The sequence below is a fragment of the Thunnus albacares genome, chromosome 13, assembly GCF_914725855.1.
Source record: "Thunnus albacares chromosome 13, fThuAlb1.1, whole genome shotgun sequence".
NCBI classification, from domain to species: Eukaryota; Metazoa; Chordata; class Actinopteri; order Scombriformes; family Scombridae; genus Thunnus; species Thunnus albacares.
In genome coordinates this window covers 8,531,552-8,549,510 of record NC_058118.1, presented here as the reverse complement: position 1 = coordinate 8,549,510, position 17,959 = coordinate 8,531,552, and the positions used below count along the sequence as shown (strand labels likewise).

General features: G+C 38.0%; 1 protein-coding gene across 3 annotated transcripts; it reads left to right on the top strand.

The window, feature by feature from the left end:
* Positions 1–2,782: 2,782 nt before the first annotated feature.
* LOC122996106 (protocadherin alpha-C2-like) lies at positions 2,783–10,731 on the top strand. 3 transcript variants are annotated; one of them, XM_044371659.1, is made up of 3 exons: positions 2,783–5,351; positions 6,918–6,954; positions 7,900–10,731. In XM_044371659.1, the coding sequence occupies exons 1-2, from the start codon at positions 2,916–2,918 to the stop codon at positions 6,927–6,929; spliced, it is 2,448 nt and encodes an 815-aa protein (XP_044227594.1). In that variant the 5' UTR covers positions 2,783–2,915; the 3' UTR covers positions 6,930–6,954; positions 7,900–10,731. The 3 variants fall into 3 exon arrangements, with proteins under 3 accessions (XP_044227594.1, XP_044227595.1, XP_044227593.1); XM_044371660.1 differs by having other exon boundaries at positions 7,897–10,731; XM_044371658.1 differs by lacking the exon at positions 6,918–6,954.
* The last annotated feature ends 7,228 nt before the right edge of the window (positions 10,732–17,959 follow it).

The following is a 17,959-nucleotide window of genomic DNA, read 5'->3' as shown; positions in this document are numbered from 1 at the left end:
TGTTGTGCTGTGACTTATGGCTCTGAGTGCCATTTAACCTTTTCTCGTGACGTTCTTAGATAGTGAACCCAGGGTTTTAAACTACCACTGTGGAGTTAATCCCCAAGATCCATCGCCTCTAACTGAACTACCGCAGACCAATGGGTTAATCTGGGCCTGACTGCCTCACTAAACCGCTTCGTGTTAGAAAAATATGAGTGCCAAGGGCCAATTTCAGATTTATTTTGAAGACTCTGAAGACCGAATCAGATGGATAAAACCTTTGAGGAGAATCCCTGTCATTTAGAGACTACTGGAACACCCAGAATTTAAAACACATATTCACTACTTTATCCTGCCAATAATTACTAATAGGTGAGCCAAGATTTATATTTGGCTGTATCACAACCAGTACCAAAAATAGCCAGGCTTAGCAGTCATTCTAATACATATGTCCCATGTGCTATAAGCACAGACACATATGTGCAGCTTCTGTGCCATGTAAAATCTGTCCAAAGGCCAATTTATGTTGCTTTACTTCTCTTCAGCTCCGACCTTTCTCCACAGTTTTGGCTGAGTTGAACAGTTTCCATTTATTCCACTAGAGGGTGCCTTTCCCTCACAAATACCTCTTAAATTGCTACATACACTCATATATGGTGCATACAGTAAACAAACGACCACATTTAGTTTCTATTATAATATATATAATGGTAATACACATATATATTATCAAAAACAATAACAAACAATCAATATAAGATAATATTAAAAATCCATATGAGCAAACAGGACCCTCTATATCTCTATTACAAGTAATACTGTATCTGCACCTGACAAATAAGAAATAAAATCAATAATTTATGATAGATTTTTATCTATCCTAGATAGTTCTTGTCCTTTCTACCTTCACATATGACTGTGACAATACTAAAAATGCTTTCAACATTTTTGTTCATTGCAAATTTGTTACGCATTTGATCATTAAAATGTACATCTGAACTATGTGCGATGGGCCATTGGGTCATTCTACAAGAAGGAAAATCTTAAAACTGGAGATTTAACTCTGACAAAGCTATTTGGCAAGTTATGAGTATATTTCCTTCTCTGGGTACTGTTTAATATACAGTATTTTATCTACATTCTACCTAGTTTTACATTGAAATAATTTAGCTTTTGTTCAAAATGGCTTATATTTTTTTCTGATGCACATATGGGGAGCAATGTGGGTTTCAGTGTGTGCAAGTGTCTTGCTGACCAAGTCTATCACCTGAGCCCTGTAGCCCCTTGTAGTTTAAAAAAAAAATACTGAAAGAAATTTGAGGGAAAAGACTCATTTAATTCCCCTTACACTTCTGTTTCCGTGCAAGGTCAGACTAACATCCAACTCACTAGTCAAAAAATAAACTCCAGAATCTGAGTTTACCATTATGGCTTACTCAAGTGTACTCAAATATTAGTACACTCAAAAAGCTGTCTTCTTACCATGATTCTTCCACTTGATACAGCTGCAAAACAACAGGACAGCAACCCTCTTTCACTGATGAGCTCCATTACATAAGAAAATCTTTAACCCTTTAACACAAACCACAGATACTGGTGATATACTGTACAATGCCTGTAGTTTTTCCCAGTTTTGTTGGTTGGTGGTGTATTTTCTGATTCCCATGAACAACTGGCCAAATGTTAATTACCTGACTTTTCAAAATATTTCCAGTGTAGCTGAAAACATTCAATAGGAGAGAAAAATACAATGTTGTAAAATTTCATTAGAGATAAACTAATATATAATCAATGCAGCACAGATATATTTTCTTTTGAATATAGACATGACAGAGAGGGAAGGTTGATACAGCAAATGGATACATTTGTTCAAAATAACCTCTTAAATCCATTAAACATAACAGATAGCATGACATGTGTGTGTGTGGTGGGTGAAGTCCAGATCTCCCTGTAATTCTCTGAATTGACACTGGAGAGAGCTAAAGTAGAGGAATGTTGAGGGTCATCCTCTTCTTATCACCCCTCATGTCAGTAAATATCTCCCTAGCATTAAAAATTAAGCAGCAATCACAAATAATGACAAAGTAAAACCTGTTTGCACTATGGCACAACGAGCAGTCTCCCCAAAGTTTATCTTTACTGTAATGTTTTACTATTTCTGTGCTATTTTATAGTATTATTTCACTATTTTCATGGAGCACTTTTGGTTGCCTTGTGCAGGATAAGACGCTATATAAATAAATTTGCCTTGCCTTGCCTTTACTTGTCATTTCAAAGGACAATATTCATTTGTATTAAGATGACTCCCTGATGTTTAATAATTTAATAATAAAATAACAATTCATCACTCATTTTTAGCTTCTTTTTTTTTTTAAATGCCTAGGAGCGCCCAGAGAGTGTTCGTTGAATTTCTCCTAATTATGCAATAAACAAAACAAATTATTTGAACCATACCTGGTGAGAATTTTGAATGCTAGGTTTTTTAAACCTTTGGTAACTTCATGGAAATATTACTTTGTAACCACAAAGGAAATTTCTTTAGAATCAAAAATTGTTGCTACATATATGTCTACAAAAGAAAGTGTTCATCACATCCAACAACTATTCTTCATATTTTAGGTCAACATAGAATGTAAGAAGCAGCTGCTGCTGCAAGCAAAAAAATGGATCAGAAATTTGTTATTTCTTAATTGGAATTTGTGGTACCTGCCTTTAAATATGTGCATCCCTTATTTCCATTGAGGCCACACAAATGCTGCGCACGCCCCTGCAGAGCATTGCTGTGAGAGCCCAGCTCCTCCAGCGGTGCTGTACTGTACATGGCCTATTGCAGCTACAGCTACAACGCGTAGAAGCAAGAATGACACCGGCGCTCCCCTGCATCAAGACAACCTGATCTGTTTCATCTCTATCTTTAAACATAGCCTACCATAATGACGGCGCTTATCATTGCACCTTCACGGACACGATTGATGGTGGGTGTTTTTGCTTTTATTGCACTATGGGGATTTGCGCTCTCCATCACTCGGTACTCTATTCCGGAGGAAATGGAAGAGGGCTCCTTTGTTGCCAATCTGGCCACAGATTTGGGTCTGGATGTTCGCAGTTTGGTGCAGCGGAGAGCAAAGCTCGATGTCATTCACAGCAAAAATTACCTTGACATCAACAAAGAAACCGGGGAGCTGATCATCCGCGAGAAGATAGACCGGGAGAGCATATGCATGACTAAAACAACCTCGTGTTTTCTGAAAATGGATGTCATACTTGAAAATCCCATTCGTATTTTTAACATCGAACTAGAAATCATGGATATCAACGACAACGCGCCTGTGTTTCGCAGGAGGACAATGCACTTGGACATTTCGGAAGCATCCCCTCCCGGTGAGAGATTCTCATTGACAAACGCCGTGGATGCGGATGTGGGGGCGAATTCAATCAAGACCTACTATCTCAGCGAAAGCAAGTACTTCAACATAGATATACAAACCGGCAGCGATGGCTCCAAATATGTCGATTTAGTGCTCAGTGGTAATTTGGACCGAGAGGAGCATGCAGTTCATAATTTGATTTTAACAGCTGTGGATGGAGGGGTCCCTCCCCGCTCCGGCACAGCCAGCATCATTATTAATGTCCTGGATATCAATGACAACGCCCCCCTGTTCAGTCAGCCAGTATTTGAAGTCAACGTCCCAGAGAACTCCGCTGCAGGGACAGTGGTCATGACCTTAAATGCAACAGACTTGGATGAAGGCACAAACGCTCAGTTATTATATTCATACACACTATACACCTCTGAGAAGACACAAGAGCTTTTCTCACTTGACCCAAACTCTGGTGAGATCAAGGTAAAAGGGGTGATAGATTATGAAGAGAGTCAGAGTTTTGAGATGCACATACAAGCTCAGGACAGAGGGGCCAACCCGCGGTCAGGACTCTGCAAAGTCATGGTGTTCATCACAGATCTGAACGATAACTACCCTGAGGTGACCATCAAGTCTCTGAAAAGTTCACTGACTGAGGATGTGGCTGTTGGGACGTTGATTGCGGTGGTCAGTGTCAGCGACAGGGACTCTGGAGTCAACGGGAAAGTGGAGCTCAGCTTGAGTCAGCAAGAGACCTTACCGTTCCTTCTGAACAAATCTTCAGAGGGTTTCTTTGAGCTGCTGGTTTCAAAGCCACTCGACAGAGAAATAATAAGCAAATATGACATCATACTGAGGGTGACAGACAAAGGTTCGCCGCCTTTAACTGAAAAGGAGACCATCACTTTAGAGATTCTGGATATCAATGACAATGCACCCACGTTTTCCCAGTCCTTCTACACAATCCATGTTGTGGAGAATAATCTACCAGGGGCGTTATTGACATCTCTAAGTGCGTTTGACCCAGATCTTAATGAGAACCAGTACTTGGTTTATTTCATAATGGAGAAGGAGATTGTTAACACGTCTATGTCAATGCTGTTCTCCATCAATCCAGAGAACGGTGATCTTTATGCCCTGAAGACCTTTGACTATGAGAGAGAGAGGGATTTCCTTTTCCACATTGAGGCTAGAGACTCTGGTGTTCCCCCACTGAGCAGCAATGTGACGGTACACATCATCATTCTGGACCAAAATGACAACACTCCTCTCATAGTGTCACCTTGGCGGGCGCAAGGCTCTGTCATTGAGGAGGTGATACCAAGGTCCACAGATAAGGGACACTTGGTGGCCAAAGTGATCGCCATCGATGCGGACTCCGAGCAGAACGCCAGGGTCACATACCAGCTCCTGCAGATCAGTGATGCATCCCTTTTCAGCCTAGATCAGTACAATGGAGAAATCCGGACAACAAGAATGTTCAGTTACAGAGACCCTCGACAACAGCGGCTGGTGATTGTTGCCAAAGACAATGGTGACCCTGCTCTCTCTGCCACTGTCACCATCAAGATATCAACAGTAGAACATGTGATGTCCTTTTCAGAGACCACAGAGTTGCCACTAGAATATGACGTCTTCACTGACCTAAACCTGTATTTAGTTATCGGTTTAGGTGCTGTGTCGTTTCTGCTCCTGATTACCATCTTGGTTATTATTGTGCTGAAGTGTCAAAAACCAAAGCCAAAGGCCATCAAGATCCCTCCGGCCAATAGGAACAGCGTGATCAGCAGGAACAGCGTGATCAGCCAGAGAAGCTCCACCATCGCAGATTCTACCCTGATCTCCAGTGATGCCTACTGGTACAGTTTGTTCCTCGCAGAGACCAGGAAAGGCAAAGTGGTTGTGAGACAGCCTATAATCCCCAAAGGAGCTGGGTATTTTGTTTCCAGTATACCCAGGAGCATAGGGCCAAGTGAGACCACAGACTCCAGAGCATCCACACTGGAGGTATGTATAAGTGAAATACTAGCTGGGGTTGGTTGTGAGTTATTGTTAACAGACAGATACGGGACATTATTTTAAATGGCAGCACACTTTTGTTGGTGGTGCTTACAGACAATGCAGAGGGAACCAGATCAAGTGTTGATCAGACAACTAAAAGATGTGTTGAGGGACTTAGTGTAAAAAAAGTTATCATTATTTTTTCCCTGGAAGGCCAACAAATGTTCTATTGTATTTGCTGTGGATGATAATAATGAGCATATATCTTACCATCATTTTGTAGTCAAGAAAACATATATAATAGGTCATAATAGGTCAAATATTCAAAATGTGAAACTTTTTTATCAATGTCTTAAGTATCAATATAGTGAAGGAAGGTAGTTGCACACTTGTAGTCGATGTAAGAATACCTGACCAATGTTTCGACATGAGTCATCTTCAAGGTATTGATATTGATTATATTATTGATTCAATACCATTAAAAAGACTGTCTTGTCAAAAAGTTGGTTTATTCAATTAACTTATTCAATTATTCTTGCATCGTGGCTACTAGTGTGCAACTTCTACTTTCATCCTGGTCAGCACCTCTCCAACACTGGTGTGCACTCCTCTCTCATCCCTAAGTATCAATATATCATGTTTCTGCTCATTTTATTTTATTCACTTTTTATTCATAATTTTTTAAGTATTAACTGGTAAAGAGTTTGTCTCTTACTTTATGGTCTTTGCTGATATCTGATGTATATGTGCACAGTTTTAGGGCACTGAAACTTTTTCTTTGTGAAATCTAAAACTTAAACATGATGCAATTGAAAAAGAAGAAGAAGAAATTGGCCAAAGTGCTATTGAGGATGATGCTGTAAAAATACTGCATTTGGTCCAAATTATTTCCTTACTCATTTTTTGATAGATATATAATGGACTGTAAGGCATCTATTTTCAAAGGCAAGAGTTACAACTAAGATAAGAACATATTCTGATGTTCATTATCAGTGTATTTCTAGAGCCAACTATCTGCAATCTCATTGCATAATTAGGCCAAACAAATAACGCCCCCACAAACTGAAAATGTGCCACTGTTCGATGTCTTATGTGGTATGTAGGTCATTTATTGTAGATGCATAACGCACAATCAGAGCATAACTAGTGGCTGTAAGAGGGGGAGTACTTCAAAGAAGCCCAGACATGGAAGGGTTCTCTTCAAGGACATGGAATGCATCATGCTGGGAATCTGCAGTCACATCTTCAGCAACGCTCCCGCACACAGTAGACTGTAATCAATGTAGAACTGCTGAAACCGACCCAGATGTTGTTTGCTTTTGTACAGCTGGACCTGCAGACTAAGCTGGAACAAGTGATATACTGACAGATTAAACAATATGAATATATTTAAATGCACAGGTGTATATGGAGAGAGAGAGATATAGAGAGAGAGAGAGAGAGAGAGAGAGAGAGAGAGAGAGAGAGAGAGAGAGAGAGACCTGTGCAAGATGTTTGTATATTGTAAGTGTGAGTTTGACTGCCTGAGTTTCACACGTACCACTGAACTTGTCTCTTTTTTCTGTTCTTAAGTACTCAAAATGAAAGGAAGTCCATTCTACAACTGGAGGTATGCTGGTTGCTAACTACATCCTGTAGAGCCACTATAATTGTGTAGACATTTTCTATTTTTCTATTTGGTATCAATCTTTTTGGTTCAGCTCAAAATTTTGGTTTAATAAACTGTCACAGTTCCCAGTTTCATGATTAAATGGAGCAGAATAGCATATTTGTCCCCGATCAGATTCTGTCCCCCACTAACTCACCATTCTGCTCAAATGTGATGCCATTGTGAGCACTAAAATTTAAATTGGCCAGTCTCTCAAGTGAGAAAACCTATCAGCTTACTGAGAGCTGAGATTAGGATAAAATTGGCTGCTGGTCAGAGTTGTGTTGTCCACATCTGGCTAGCTTGGCGGAGATTCAGGGCAAAATGATGGCACAGATAGCAAAAAAGGGATTAAGGAATGAGTTGTCCTTAATAGGTTCTCAGCATGTGACATACTGTACCTAAGAGCAGTGACTGTACCAACTATCTCCGCATCCCTACACACAAGCACGAGAACGTATTTCAAATCTGTGGGCAATGTCCTACAATAATTTGAAGGCTATTCTTTTCCCCCTCTGGTAAACTCACCCGGTGGACGTAACCAGTGGCCCACAAAATACCAAATAGCACACTGTGATGCCTGCTTGTGCATGCTTTAATGCTTCCCCATATTGGTTAATAGCTTTGTCATGTTATTTTAGCTGTGTATGCTAGTCTGATTCTAAAATTCTGAATACCCAACAACACTAATTTGAAAGAATACATTGAAAAAAATGCACCTAAATATAGAAACAAGTTATTCATTCACTTTCCCTGAATTTCAATGTCCCTGAAATCCAATGACATGTCAATGATGGTGGCAGTAACCAGTCACGATCCACTGTTGCATGAGTGAGGACTTTCTATAAGTTTATATTAAGGTTGACTTTCTGTTTTGGGCTAATTCTATGTTCTGTGTCTTAGCAGGAACCCAGAAGAGAACTGCCATGATATAATCATCTCTTCATGGGAGTCTCTGGCTGAAATTCTTCCCTGTGACTCACAAAGAAGATATGAAACATCTGTCCTCCCTCGGTCCCTCTGCTCCTACTGTTCTTTCTCTCTAGTCCCTCTAACCCCCCAAACAAACATCAACCACTAATCACCTCAGATTTCTACCTTTCTTTTCTCTTTTAAGCATGAATCTGCATGATTCTACAGGTTCAAAATATTTGGACATAGATATCATTTATGGCAGGATATCAGGACATTACTAGAGTGGCCTCATGTAGTAAATCATTCTCTCCTCAATGCTTTAAAACTTCTCAATGGACTAATTTGCCTTCCCTCCAGGGTTTACGCTGTGTGCTATAGTTCTAGAAACCATCAGTAGCTCAACCTATACATAAGTCATCATCATGCAACACTCTTTTAAGCAAAAATTCAAAACACGCCTATTCACAAATACACATATGAATCAGGGTGAATATGATTCTTCCATAAATCTGATTAAATACTGAACTGTAGCTGGTTATGTCAGTATTTCAGGCTTTACACTTGGTGTTTTTCTTTTCTTTTTCTGTTTTTTATAAAACATTTCTACTGTATTATGAGTCATGCTGGTAAGTAAGGCTCACACTGTCAACTAGTAATTTGCCAATGAAAATAATCAGTGATTTGATTTAAGATTTCTCTGTTTTTTAACAATATTTGTTGTACTCAACAGTGATGAATGTGTGAAAATGAAAAAAAGAATGAAAGACAAGAAAGCTGTAAATTTTCATTTTGATTGTATGTTCTGTAGTTCTAAAGAAATGATAAGGAGGTCAGAGAAGTAGAAAAACTTTGAGGTTTTTGTTTGTCTGTAATCCAGGTGAACAAATTTTGACACGACAAATGTCAGGTGTGCAATTCATACCTTATAGACAAGTGTGCTGACTGGCTGTGCAGTTATCTGGATGTATTGTGGAGACAGGAGTTACACTGCAATATTTATTTTTTTTCGAAAAATTGTATCTGAAATATGTTCATTTTCAAAGTCTACTCTGTTTCAGCCTGTCTCGTCCCACACAGCTTGTCGGGGTGAGTGAGGGAGCACGGGGGAAGTTCCCCCTCAAATAAAATTTTTATTCAGAGGAAATCTGACATCACAGATTGGGGTGGGGTCAGAGTGGGCAGAGAGTAAAACATTGAAAACAGGGTAAAATGTCAATTCAGCTTTCTTTGTAAAAAGATTTTACTTATTACTTATATAAACTTTTATCTTCCCAACCTTATGACTGCTGAAAAAACTGGCAATACAAAATAAACTGCAGTCATTTATTGCACTCAGTGCAAATTGTGTTAATCAATTAAAAATACAGGTGCAGTAGAAATTAAAAAGAAATTTTGTAATGATAAATACTGTGTTTATGGAAAAGAGTGAGAATATTGAAAATGTATTTATCTTTGCCATGGTACAATATAATGGAATCTAAGGTCCAGGCAAGGTGTTGTTTTATGAATTTTCATGTTTTTATAGATATTTTATGTATTAACTTTTAATGCTGCTTTTGTGAGCTTCTTCAAGGGCATTTTGTGTTGCATATGTGTAGTTTAGTGCATATGATGTTGTTTTGGTAGTGTAGATAACTTAAATCGAAACTAGGGTACTTTTCTTGACCTGTTTGACCTCAAAGGTAGCGCCATTGCACTACTGCAAAGCCTAGGACTTTTAATTTCTCAGAAACAAGGAGCTTATTAGGACCACTTATTAGGGTGCTAAATGATAAAATCTCAATGGGAGGAACATGGAGAACTTGGTGTTAATTATAGTTGCAGTATTCTGGCGCTGACTCTGCAGATAAACAAAAAAAAAGAAAAAAAGAAAAAAAAAACACTGCTGAACCCATAGACAGTGCATAAGAACTACTGAGCAGATGACAGCCCTTTGAAAAATGCACCGAATCTAAATGTGATTGCAGCACTCACTCAGTAATGCAGCAAAGAGAGAATGTTTCTGGATGTATCGAGCTACATATCCTGAGTCAGCAAAACCTAACCTCTCTTTTCCTCCCTCACTGTTGCCTGGCGTCAATATTACAGCAGGCTGCCCAGACATAAACACAGCTGTCTGTCTGTCTGTCAGACTTAAGATGACACTTAATGAGGGATCTTTTGCTGTGGAGAACATGTTGTGTGTGCAATCACTGCCTGAACCGGTTGATTCCAACAGTGTTTAAAGAATTAATAAATTGCACATCTGATGAGCTCCTTGCGTGCCTTCTGCATTGTAAAAGGTATATGTGACTTTTGATGAATGAAATAATGGCATTTCCTACAGTATTACAAGTTAACAGTTAACCCCATGATAAAATACCACCTTGAATTTGCTAGACATTGATGGATAGGGGCTCAGCCTTTTGGTTTCAGAACAGATGTTCTATTCAGAACCAGTAGATGCATTTACTGTAAATTTAAATGCTTTATACTGTTTTTTATACAGTAGACTTTTTTGATATCTTCTGTATTCACTGTGATTGAATGGCACAGGAAGTGCTTGTGCTTCTTGCTTGGTATAGTCAAAGTGTGTCATTTCTCATTTGTGTACACAGCTCAGTTTTTCCTCTGCTTATTTGCCAGTCAGATTGTACAGTATGCTTCAAGAGTTGCATCAAACGTAATCCAGTTCCATCCCACTTAGTGGATCAAAGACAAGTATGGGAGAGAATGGCCTTGCTTTATTTTCAAGTCTAGTTAATTGTCGGATTTTGATGTTGCTTATTTGGCTTTAATGTTCTGCCTGATCATGCTAGTTTGAATAAAGCTTTTTAATCTGTCTCTCTGTTGTGTCTGTGATGAATCTGAAGTTATCAAAAGTGACTTCTGGAATGGGACACACATGCTCTCTCTCTCTCTCTCTGAAATTTCCTCACATACACACATTTTGACCTAGTTTCTCTCTAAAACGCTCTGTGCTAATTCTTGGAAATTGAAAACTAAATAAAGGATATGTGCCTGCAGTTCAAAACGCAGAAGCAGACAAATAATAGCTTTGTCAGGATTAGTGAAAGCCTAGAGCCAGATTGCATAGTCTGCTCTTCACTGTGACCACACATGGCTTTCAGTCTGCGGTCCTACAGGAGACTGATGTGTCAGGGCCCTGTGAATTTGTATAAGGAGCATTTCCCCTTGGCATACAATATTTTGATATGACTTTCCCGCTCCAAAGCAATTTCCTGATAGAATAATAGAGTGAAATGGGAAATTATAATAAAGCAGTAATCAGGCAAATTTAAAATATGAAATTCAAAAAAGTTATATGATTTGTTGGATGGGAGTTTAACTCACCTCACCAGTGCTTTACAACACTGACGATTCTACATATATATTGAAGGCCTTAAATTCCTTAAAGATTACTTGTGCTTTAAAGGAAATGGAAGTAGGCTGTGGAAGTCAGCAGTGCACCTGTGGCTACATTCATGTGTGCTGACTTTTGCTGTAATACTCGCCATCAATTCTCCTTCCCTGTGGGCTATATTTTCAAAACTGGTGCTGTCCATGGTGCTGAAAGTGTTACGCAATCCTGCTGAGATAAACCAGGACATTGAAGTTTTTTTTTTTGCAATGTTTACTTGAAGGTAAATTGGAAATGTTTCTGTTAAACAATTCACTCACAATTCTCTTTTTACACATAATCACATTAATTCTCTACTTTAAAGTATCTTAAATAAATATAGCATGTAAGGCAGCTCTAAATATTGATATCAGATTTTTTTCAACGATTCAAATAAAATGAATGATGTGAAATTAAATGGCATTTCAGTTTGATTATCAGGCTGAGGTTTGCTCTCACAGTTCAAAGACCTGCAGATTAACATTTCACTTTAAGTCCCCCTATTTCACATTTATAAGCAGTATATGAACTAATAAATGGTTTATAGCACACTATAATGTAGTTGTAAAAACAAGAAATAACATGAAATAAATGTTAATATAGTAAAACAAAGTTGTAATAATGCAGAATATTTCTTCAGAGGAAGTTATAATTGTTGATAAATAGTGACAATAACATCACAATAAATAATAAACAAACCACATCAAAAATATCCTTATATTTGCTTACAACTACATCATAGTATGTTATAAACCATTTATTAAATGTTTATATACTGCTTATAAATGCTAAATAGTGGGACTTAAAGTAAACTGAATCTAGTGCTGATATATCCCTGCACAGAGACAGGCTGGTCTAGAAAATCAGTCCGCAGACTATGCAATTGTTAATATTGTCTATGTATGTATGTTAGAGGGGGATGAGATTAGAAGATTATTGACAGTAGTGGAAGAAGTACTCAGATCCTTTACTTAAGTAAAAGTACCAATACAGCAAAAATATAAAAATACACACAAGTGAAAGTACAAGTGAAAGTCCTGCATGAAAAATCCTACGTAAGTAAAAGTTCGTAAGTATTATCAACTTCATGTAATAACTTAATGTAGTTAAAGTATTGCAGTAAAAGTAGTGGTTTGGTACCTCTGACTGATATATTATTATATATGACATCATTAGATTATTAATACTAAAGCATCAGTGTGTAAGCAGCATGTTACTATTGTAGCTGCTGGAGGTGGAGCTAGTTTCAACTACTTTATATACAGTTAGCTAGTTTAGTCCAGTGGTTCCCAGCCTAGGGGTTGGGACCCTGCAAAGGGCCATCAGTTAAATTTGAGGGTTCGTGAGATGATTAATGGGAGAGGAAAGAAGAAAAAACAAAGTGCTGATACACAAATCTGGTTTCAGTTTCTGGACTTTTTCTCTTTGATTTTTCATGAAATATTGGATCATTTGAATATTTATTGAAATGAGGTTTAGAGGGAAAAATCACTATTTGTTGAAGCTGTTAACAACTCACAGACATCTGAAATGTGACCCCGACTACACACTGCTTTTTGTAAAACCTCAAAAGCCAAAAAAGTTGGAAACCGCTGGTTTTATCTTTAACAATGTGTTGTATTTTAAAAGCTTGTTATATTATCCAGTGTGTCAAATCTTCATCTGAAAAGTAACTAGAGCTGTCAAATAAATTTTGTGGAGTAGAAAGTACAATATTTCCCTCTGAAATGTAGTGGAGGGGAGTATAAAGTAGCATCAAATGGAAATACTCAAGTAAAGTACAAGTACCTCAAAACTGTACTTAAGTACAGTACTTGAGTAAATGTACTTAGTTACTTTCCACCACTGGTTATTGACCACCAACCCTTTTCTCTCAGGTGACACTGCAGGCTTACATAGTGTTTGAGAGTTTCCATGGTACACTTACTGTATGTATATCACACATAAACAGCAGAAATCCATATCTCCTCTATTTACATTAAAGTAGTAGTATAAGCTTGATCCGATGATATTTTGTTGTCCAAAATAGGAGATGAATGGCCTTATTATACATGATAAGTATTTCTTTGTGCAGTGCTGCAGTGTTCTGTGTAATTTCTAGTCTTTGGGTTTCATCATAAATCACTTGGAAATCTGATTTCTTCACAATCAGAGAACTACCTTCTCTGCAGAGCTAGACTCATGCACAACACAGTTTATATTGATTAAATAAAGTTATTGATGAAATGTCTCTTCCAGCTCACAATGTACAACACCTCACAGAGAGTGTCTGTACCTACTTGCCTTCCCTCAGGATTAGGTTATTAAAAATGGAGATTTTCCGAGATGGGAGCAAGATGCTTACGCATATTTTAACTAGAATATGTGCATTAGTGGAGTCTTGTCTAGATTTGTTCATAGTAAAATATAAGAAAGTCCATTTTAAATCAGTTTCAGCATCTGCATCTGTATTAACAGATTTCTAAGATGAATTTTAAACTTAAAACTAGTCTCCTTTTACATTAATTCATGTGATTTTGGTTTAGTCCTTAATAGTTATCCTCAGTATTTGGAGGCTAATTCCCTGCTTAAGGCTGTAGATTGCAACAGTCAGTTCAAGCTTTGGCATGCAGTGGCATTTTAGTAGAAGGGGTTCTCTGGTGCCCTCTGTCTGCATTTTTAAGCCCCGAATGTGTGGAGGATGTGAGGGTTAGTGATATGTCATCATGTGCGAATATGAGATTTGAGTATTATCATAATCAGTGTAAACTATAGCTACTATCACACCTGTCGTTTTTATTGAGATTTTTAGGAATAAATTCTAAAGATCAGATACAATGCGGCCATGTCAGAGCAACTATGTCCTGCTAGACAAGTCTATCCATGCAGCTGTCTGCAAATGTACTTCACAAAGCGCACTGTAAATGTTGTAGTTGCCATACACAATAAACCATGAATAAATAAATCTTCATTTCTACCTTTTGTGGGTATTGTTTTGTTTTTTGCTATTAGAATTGCAACTACAACAGTCACAAGTGTGAGACAGTATGTGGGTGCTTGACTCATTTGTATGAGGGAGACAGATCAGCAGAGAAGATACCCTGGCTGGAACCCATGCACAATGGCGTCATGAGTCTTAACACCTAGAGCCTCCACCACAGCTGGAGGGGTACCGTAAAGGGGTCTTCAGCGATTGTCCACTAATGTGAGAGAGAAATGATGTGACATTTTATTGTGTGACTGGGCTGTTTGAAAATGTAAAGCAGTCATTGCATCGCCGTAGAAACAGATATGAACAGGTTGTCGCTCTGATTTAGAGACATATGCCGGACAAGACAGGAATACAGATCTGTTACTGCATCTGTAAAATCTGTCATGTGGAATGCAAGATCACCACAGACATCATCTGTCTCGTTGCCTTCATATTACATCTTTGAAATTTTGTTTTAATCAGGCAAACACTGTTGTAGATCCTGATTATTATAATGTTTATATATAGAAGTGTAGCATATACATGAATGAGAAAATGGCTTTACATTCACAAGGGAACCAATGACTGATGTGGTGTATGTTGATCTGGTGGATAGGCAGAGGGAGTACCATGATAGAGTTAAGTGCAGTGTGATTTAGCCTCCATCTTGAGTGATGCCTGTGGCAGGTTATTTATGTGTGTGGCTGCCCTTGCCATGGGGTCACTGCTGAACTAGTTTGTGTTGGCCATTTTGTGTTGGGTGTTTTAGATGACTAGCACACATGCACTGACGAAAACAAAAACATCCACAAAGGTAGAACATTATAATCATTTAATCTTCATAAATATGAATCTTTTACATGGGTAAAAAGATACATGAGTGAAATGCATCTTTTTTTTGGTATACTGAATTTTAATTATGTTAAATGAGCAGAGTTTTGTGTGGGGAATTTACATCAAAATTAGAATGGTGATCACAACTGGCACTGCAACATGCATCAAATTGCTGTTGCTATGGAAACGCAATTTCTGAGTCTTATGCAACAAATCCAAAAAACGGTTTGTATAACCAGGCAGGTGAACAATGAACAGTGCATTGAAAGGGGATGTCTATTCTGTCGATTAAAATTCTTTAAACTTAAATTTTTTGCATATTTGTGTGTAGGTGAGTGTATGACTGATAATTCTCAGAAGTCAGTGGCTGTATTTGCCCAAATTTAAGCAGGGTACTGCTTTAATATCAGGTGATTTTTTTTAATCATTTATATGTATACAGAGCTTATTATGTTTTTTTGTTTGTTTGTATGCATGTACTAAATTATGTTTTGATAGAGAAAACATTTTATAACACTTCTACTAATGTGATAATGTCTCATAGTGGTCCAGCTCACTCTGCATAGACTATTCAAAGGAGCCATTATGGCTGTCCTCCATTAGATGCATTCACCCAGTGATCTATTCTGCTTAAGGCTATCAGGACAGCCTTGCCCTGCCAGCTGTTGTGACTGACTTTGCTTGTCTGTTTTGGACAGACTCCCCAGACTTAAGCTTTAGCCTGAAAAAATGTTGCCTCCCTTTCACAGTGAAATGTTGGTACTGATTCTTTATTTCTAGTGGTTTTGTTGCTTTTAGTTTGCAGCTACTATTGTAGCTTGTCACTCAGCTAAAAGCTGCGTGTCCCATATTCCTTCAGTTTCCCCTTTGGTACATGAAGCAACTACTGCTAATGCATTCACTGTCTGATTGTTGTTATCTCTAGACTCTACCACAAATTTTACACAAGAGAGCCATGGTTACTGACCTAGCAATCCCTGTTTAGTCTAATTTTGTATGACTCACTTTCTACTTCAATATGTTTCCATAACAATCCCTATTTTAATTATTCAATTACCCACGTAATATTGAAGTAAGCCATACATACTGAGTAGATCTTAATTAGATTATGAGCTTAACTGGATTATGATTTCAGAATCAGAATCAGCTTTATTGGCCAAGTATTTTTACATGTACAAGGTATTTCACACTGGCTTTTAGTGGCTCTGGATAGTTACACACAGTTGGAAGAACAATGTTCATAAAGATACACATGGACATACAGCCAAAACAAGAACAGCAAAACTGAACAAAGAGAATCAAAAAGAAGCAGAAAAAATACACACATAGGAGTAAATATTGTCATGTAATAAGTTACTTTATTTACATTTTATAGGTGGTTTTTATATAGTATATGCATGTACTGTATACACATACGTATATGTACAGTATATACAACCTGCTTAGTTTTATATTTGACAATGATAATGACAATCTTTTACATGGTATTTCATACTCTGTATATTAAACTGTAATATACATATATACAGTATATTACATCCAAAAATCCCAAACTAGGTTAGGTGATACTAGTGAGGCCAGAGATTTGTATGAGATCATGGCCATTTTTCTTTAACTTAGCTGAGCCTTAACCATGCTATGATATTATACCATGAACTTCAACAGAGCCATGTAGATGTTTAATTCCTCAAACGTATTTACTAATGTAAACCACCTCACCCACTTCTCTTAACATCCATTTCCTATAGCTGCCTATCTAACCAACCTAACCCAGCATACCCTGGGTGCCAGACAGAGAGCAGACCTATCCAGATCATCCTGTCACACAAATAGACAACCACATTCACAACTGTTAAATCCTCCAATGCACCCACAGGGTGAACATGCAAACTCGGGAGCAACATGAGAGCATGAAAATAGCACCACTTTCTTGTGTATCCCTTATTTCATTATACAGTATACTTCCTTTAGTTTTGGCTGCCAATTGTTGGGATGGAAAGCTAATTCCTAGAAGTTCAGTTCACAGAATCAGTGAAAAATGGGACATTTTGCATTTAAATGAGGAATGGAAATTCAAGAATGAACCATTTAAACAGGCTGTTGTTGGTTTCTGCACATGACAAAGGAAATCCTCTTCCTTCCTTCCTGGTATTCGACTAATAAAGCTTCTGTATTTATTTATTTTATGCACATGATCAGCCGTCTTGTTTCCGTGCCCATATATATCCCTATATCATGTATCTCTTCGGGATATAGGCTATAGTGAGAAAATGAGACTTGTGCTTTATGGGGTCTAGCACGGGCATCTCAAATACGATTATGTGACCTGACAGTCTGGGGTCTACCACTGACAGTGATCCATGTGGAGGGAAGGTTGTGATTGTCAGTGCAATGCTTTCTCTCCGCTGCGCCTTGCCCAAATGCTCGCCATGCGGTAGGCTGCGCCGCAGAATCGCTACCGGCAAATTAACCATCCTCCAGTTCAGACAATGGAGGACAAACATAAGCCAGTCTCCACATGTGTCTGTGTTTGTGACCACGTTTTCCTTTATCTTACATTTAAGGGGAGATGTTTTTTTGTTTTTTGTTTTTTAATATTCTGCAGATTATGCTTGAGCATGCCTGTATCAGCAACAGTGCAAACAAATAAATACCAATAAATTAAATGTTTAAACCACATCTTCGGTTTATATTTTCCATTTCAATAATTTTGCCATAAATGTTTCAGTCATGTGCTGCGCAGCAGTATATACTTATAGAATGAGCGACTGGTGTCACTGAATATAAAAATAATGATATGGCCGTTAACTGTGGTCGCCATTCTTTATACTAGAGGTGCTTTAACGTGTTGGTCGTTCATTAGCTGCCAGACCCTACACCGACATCGC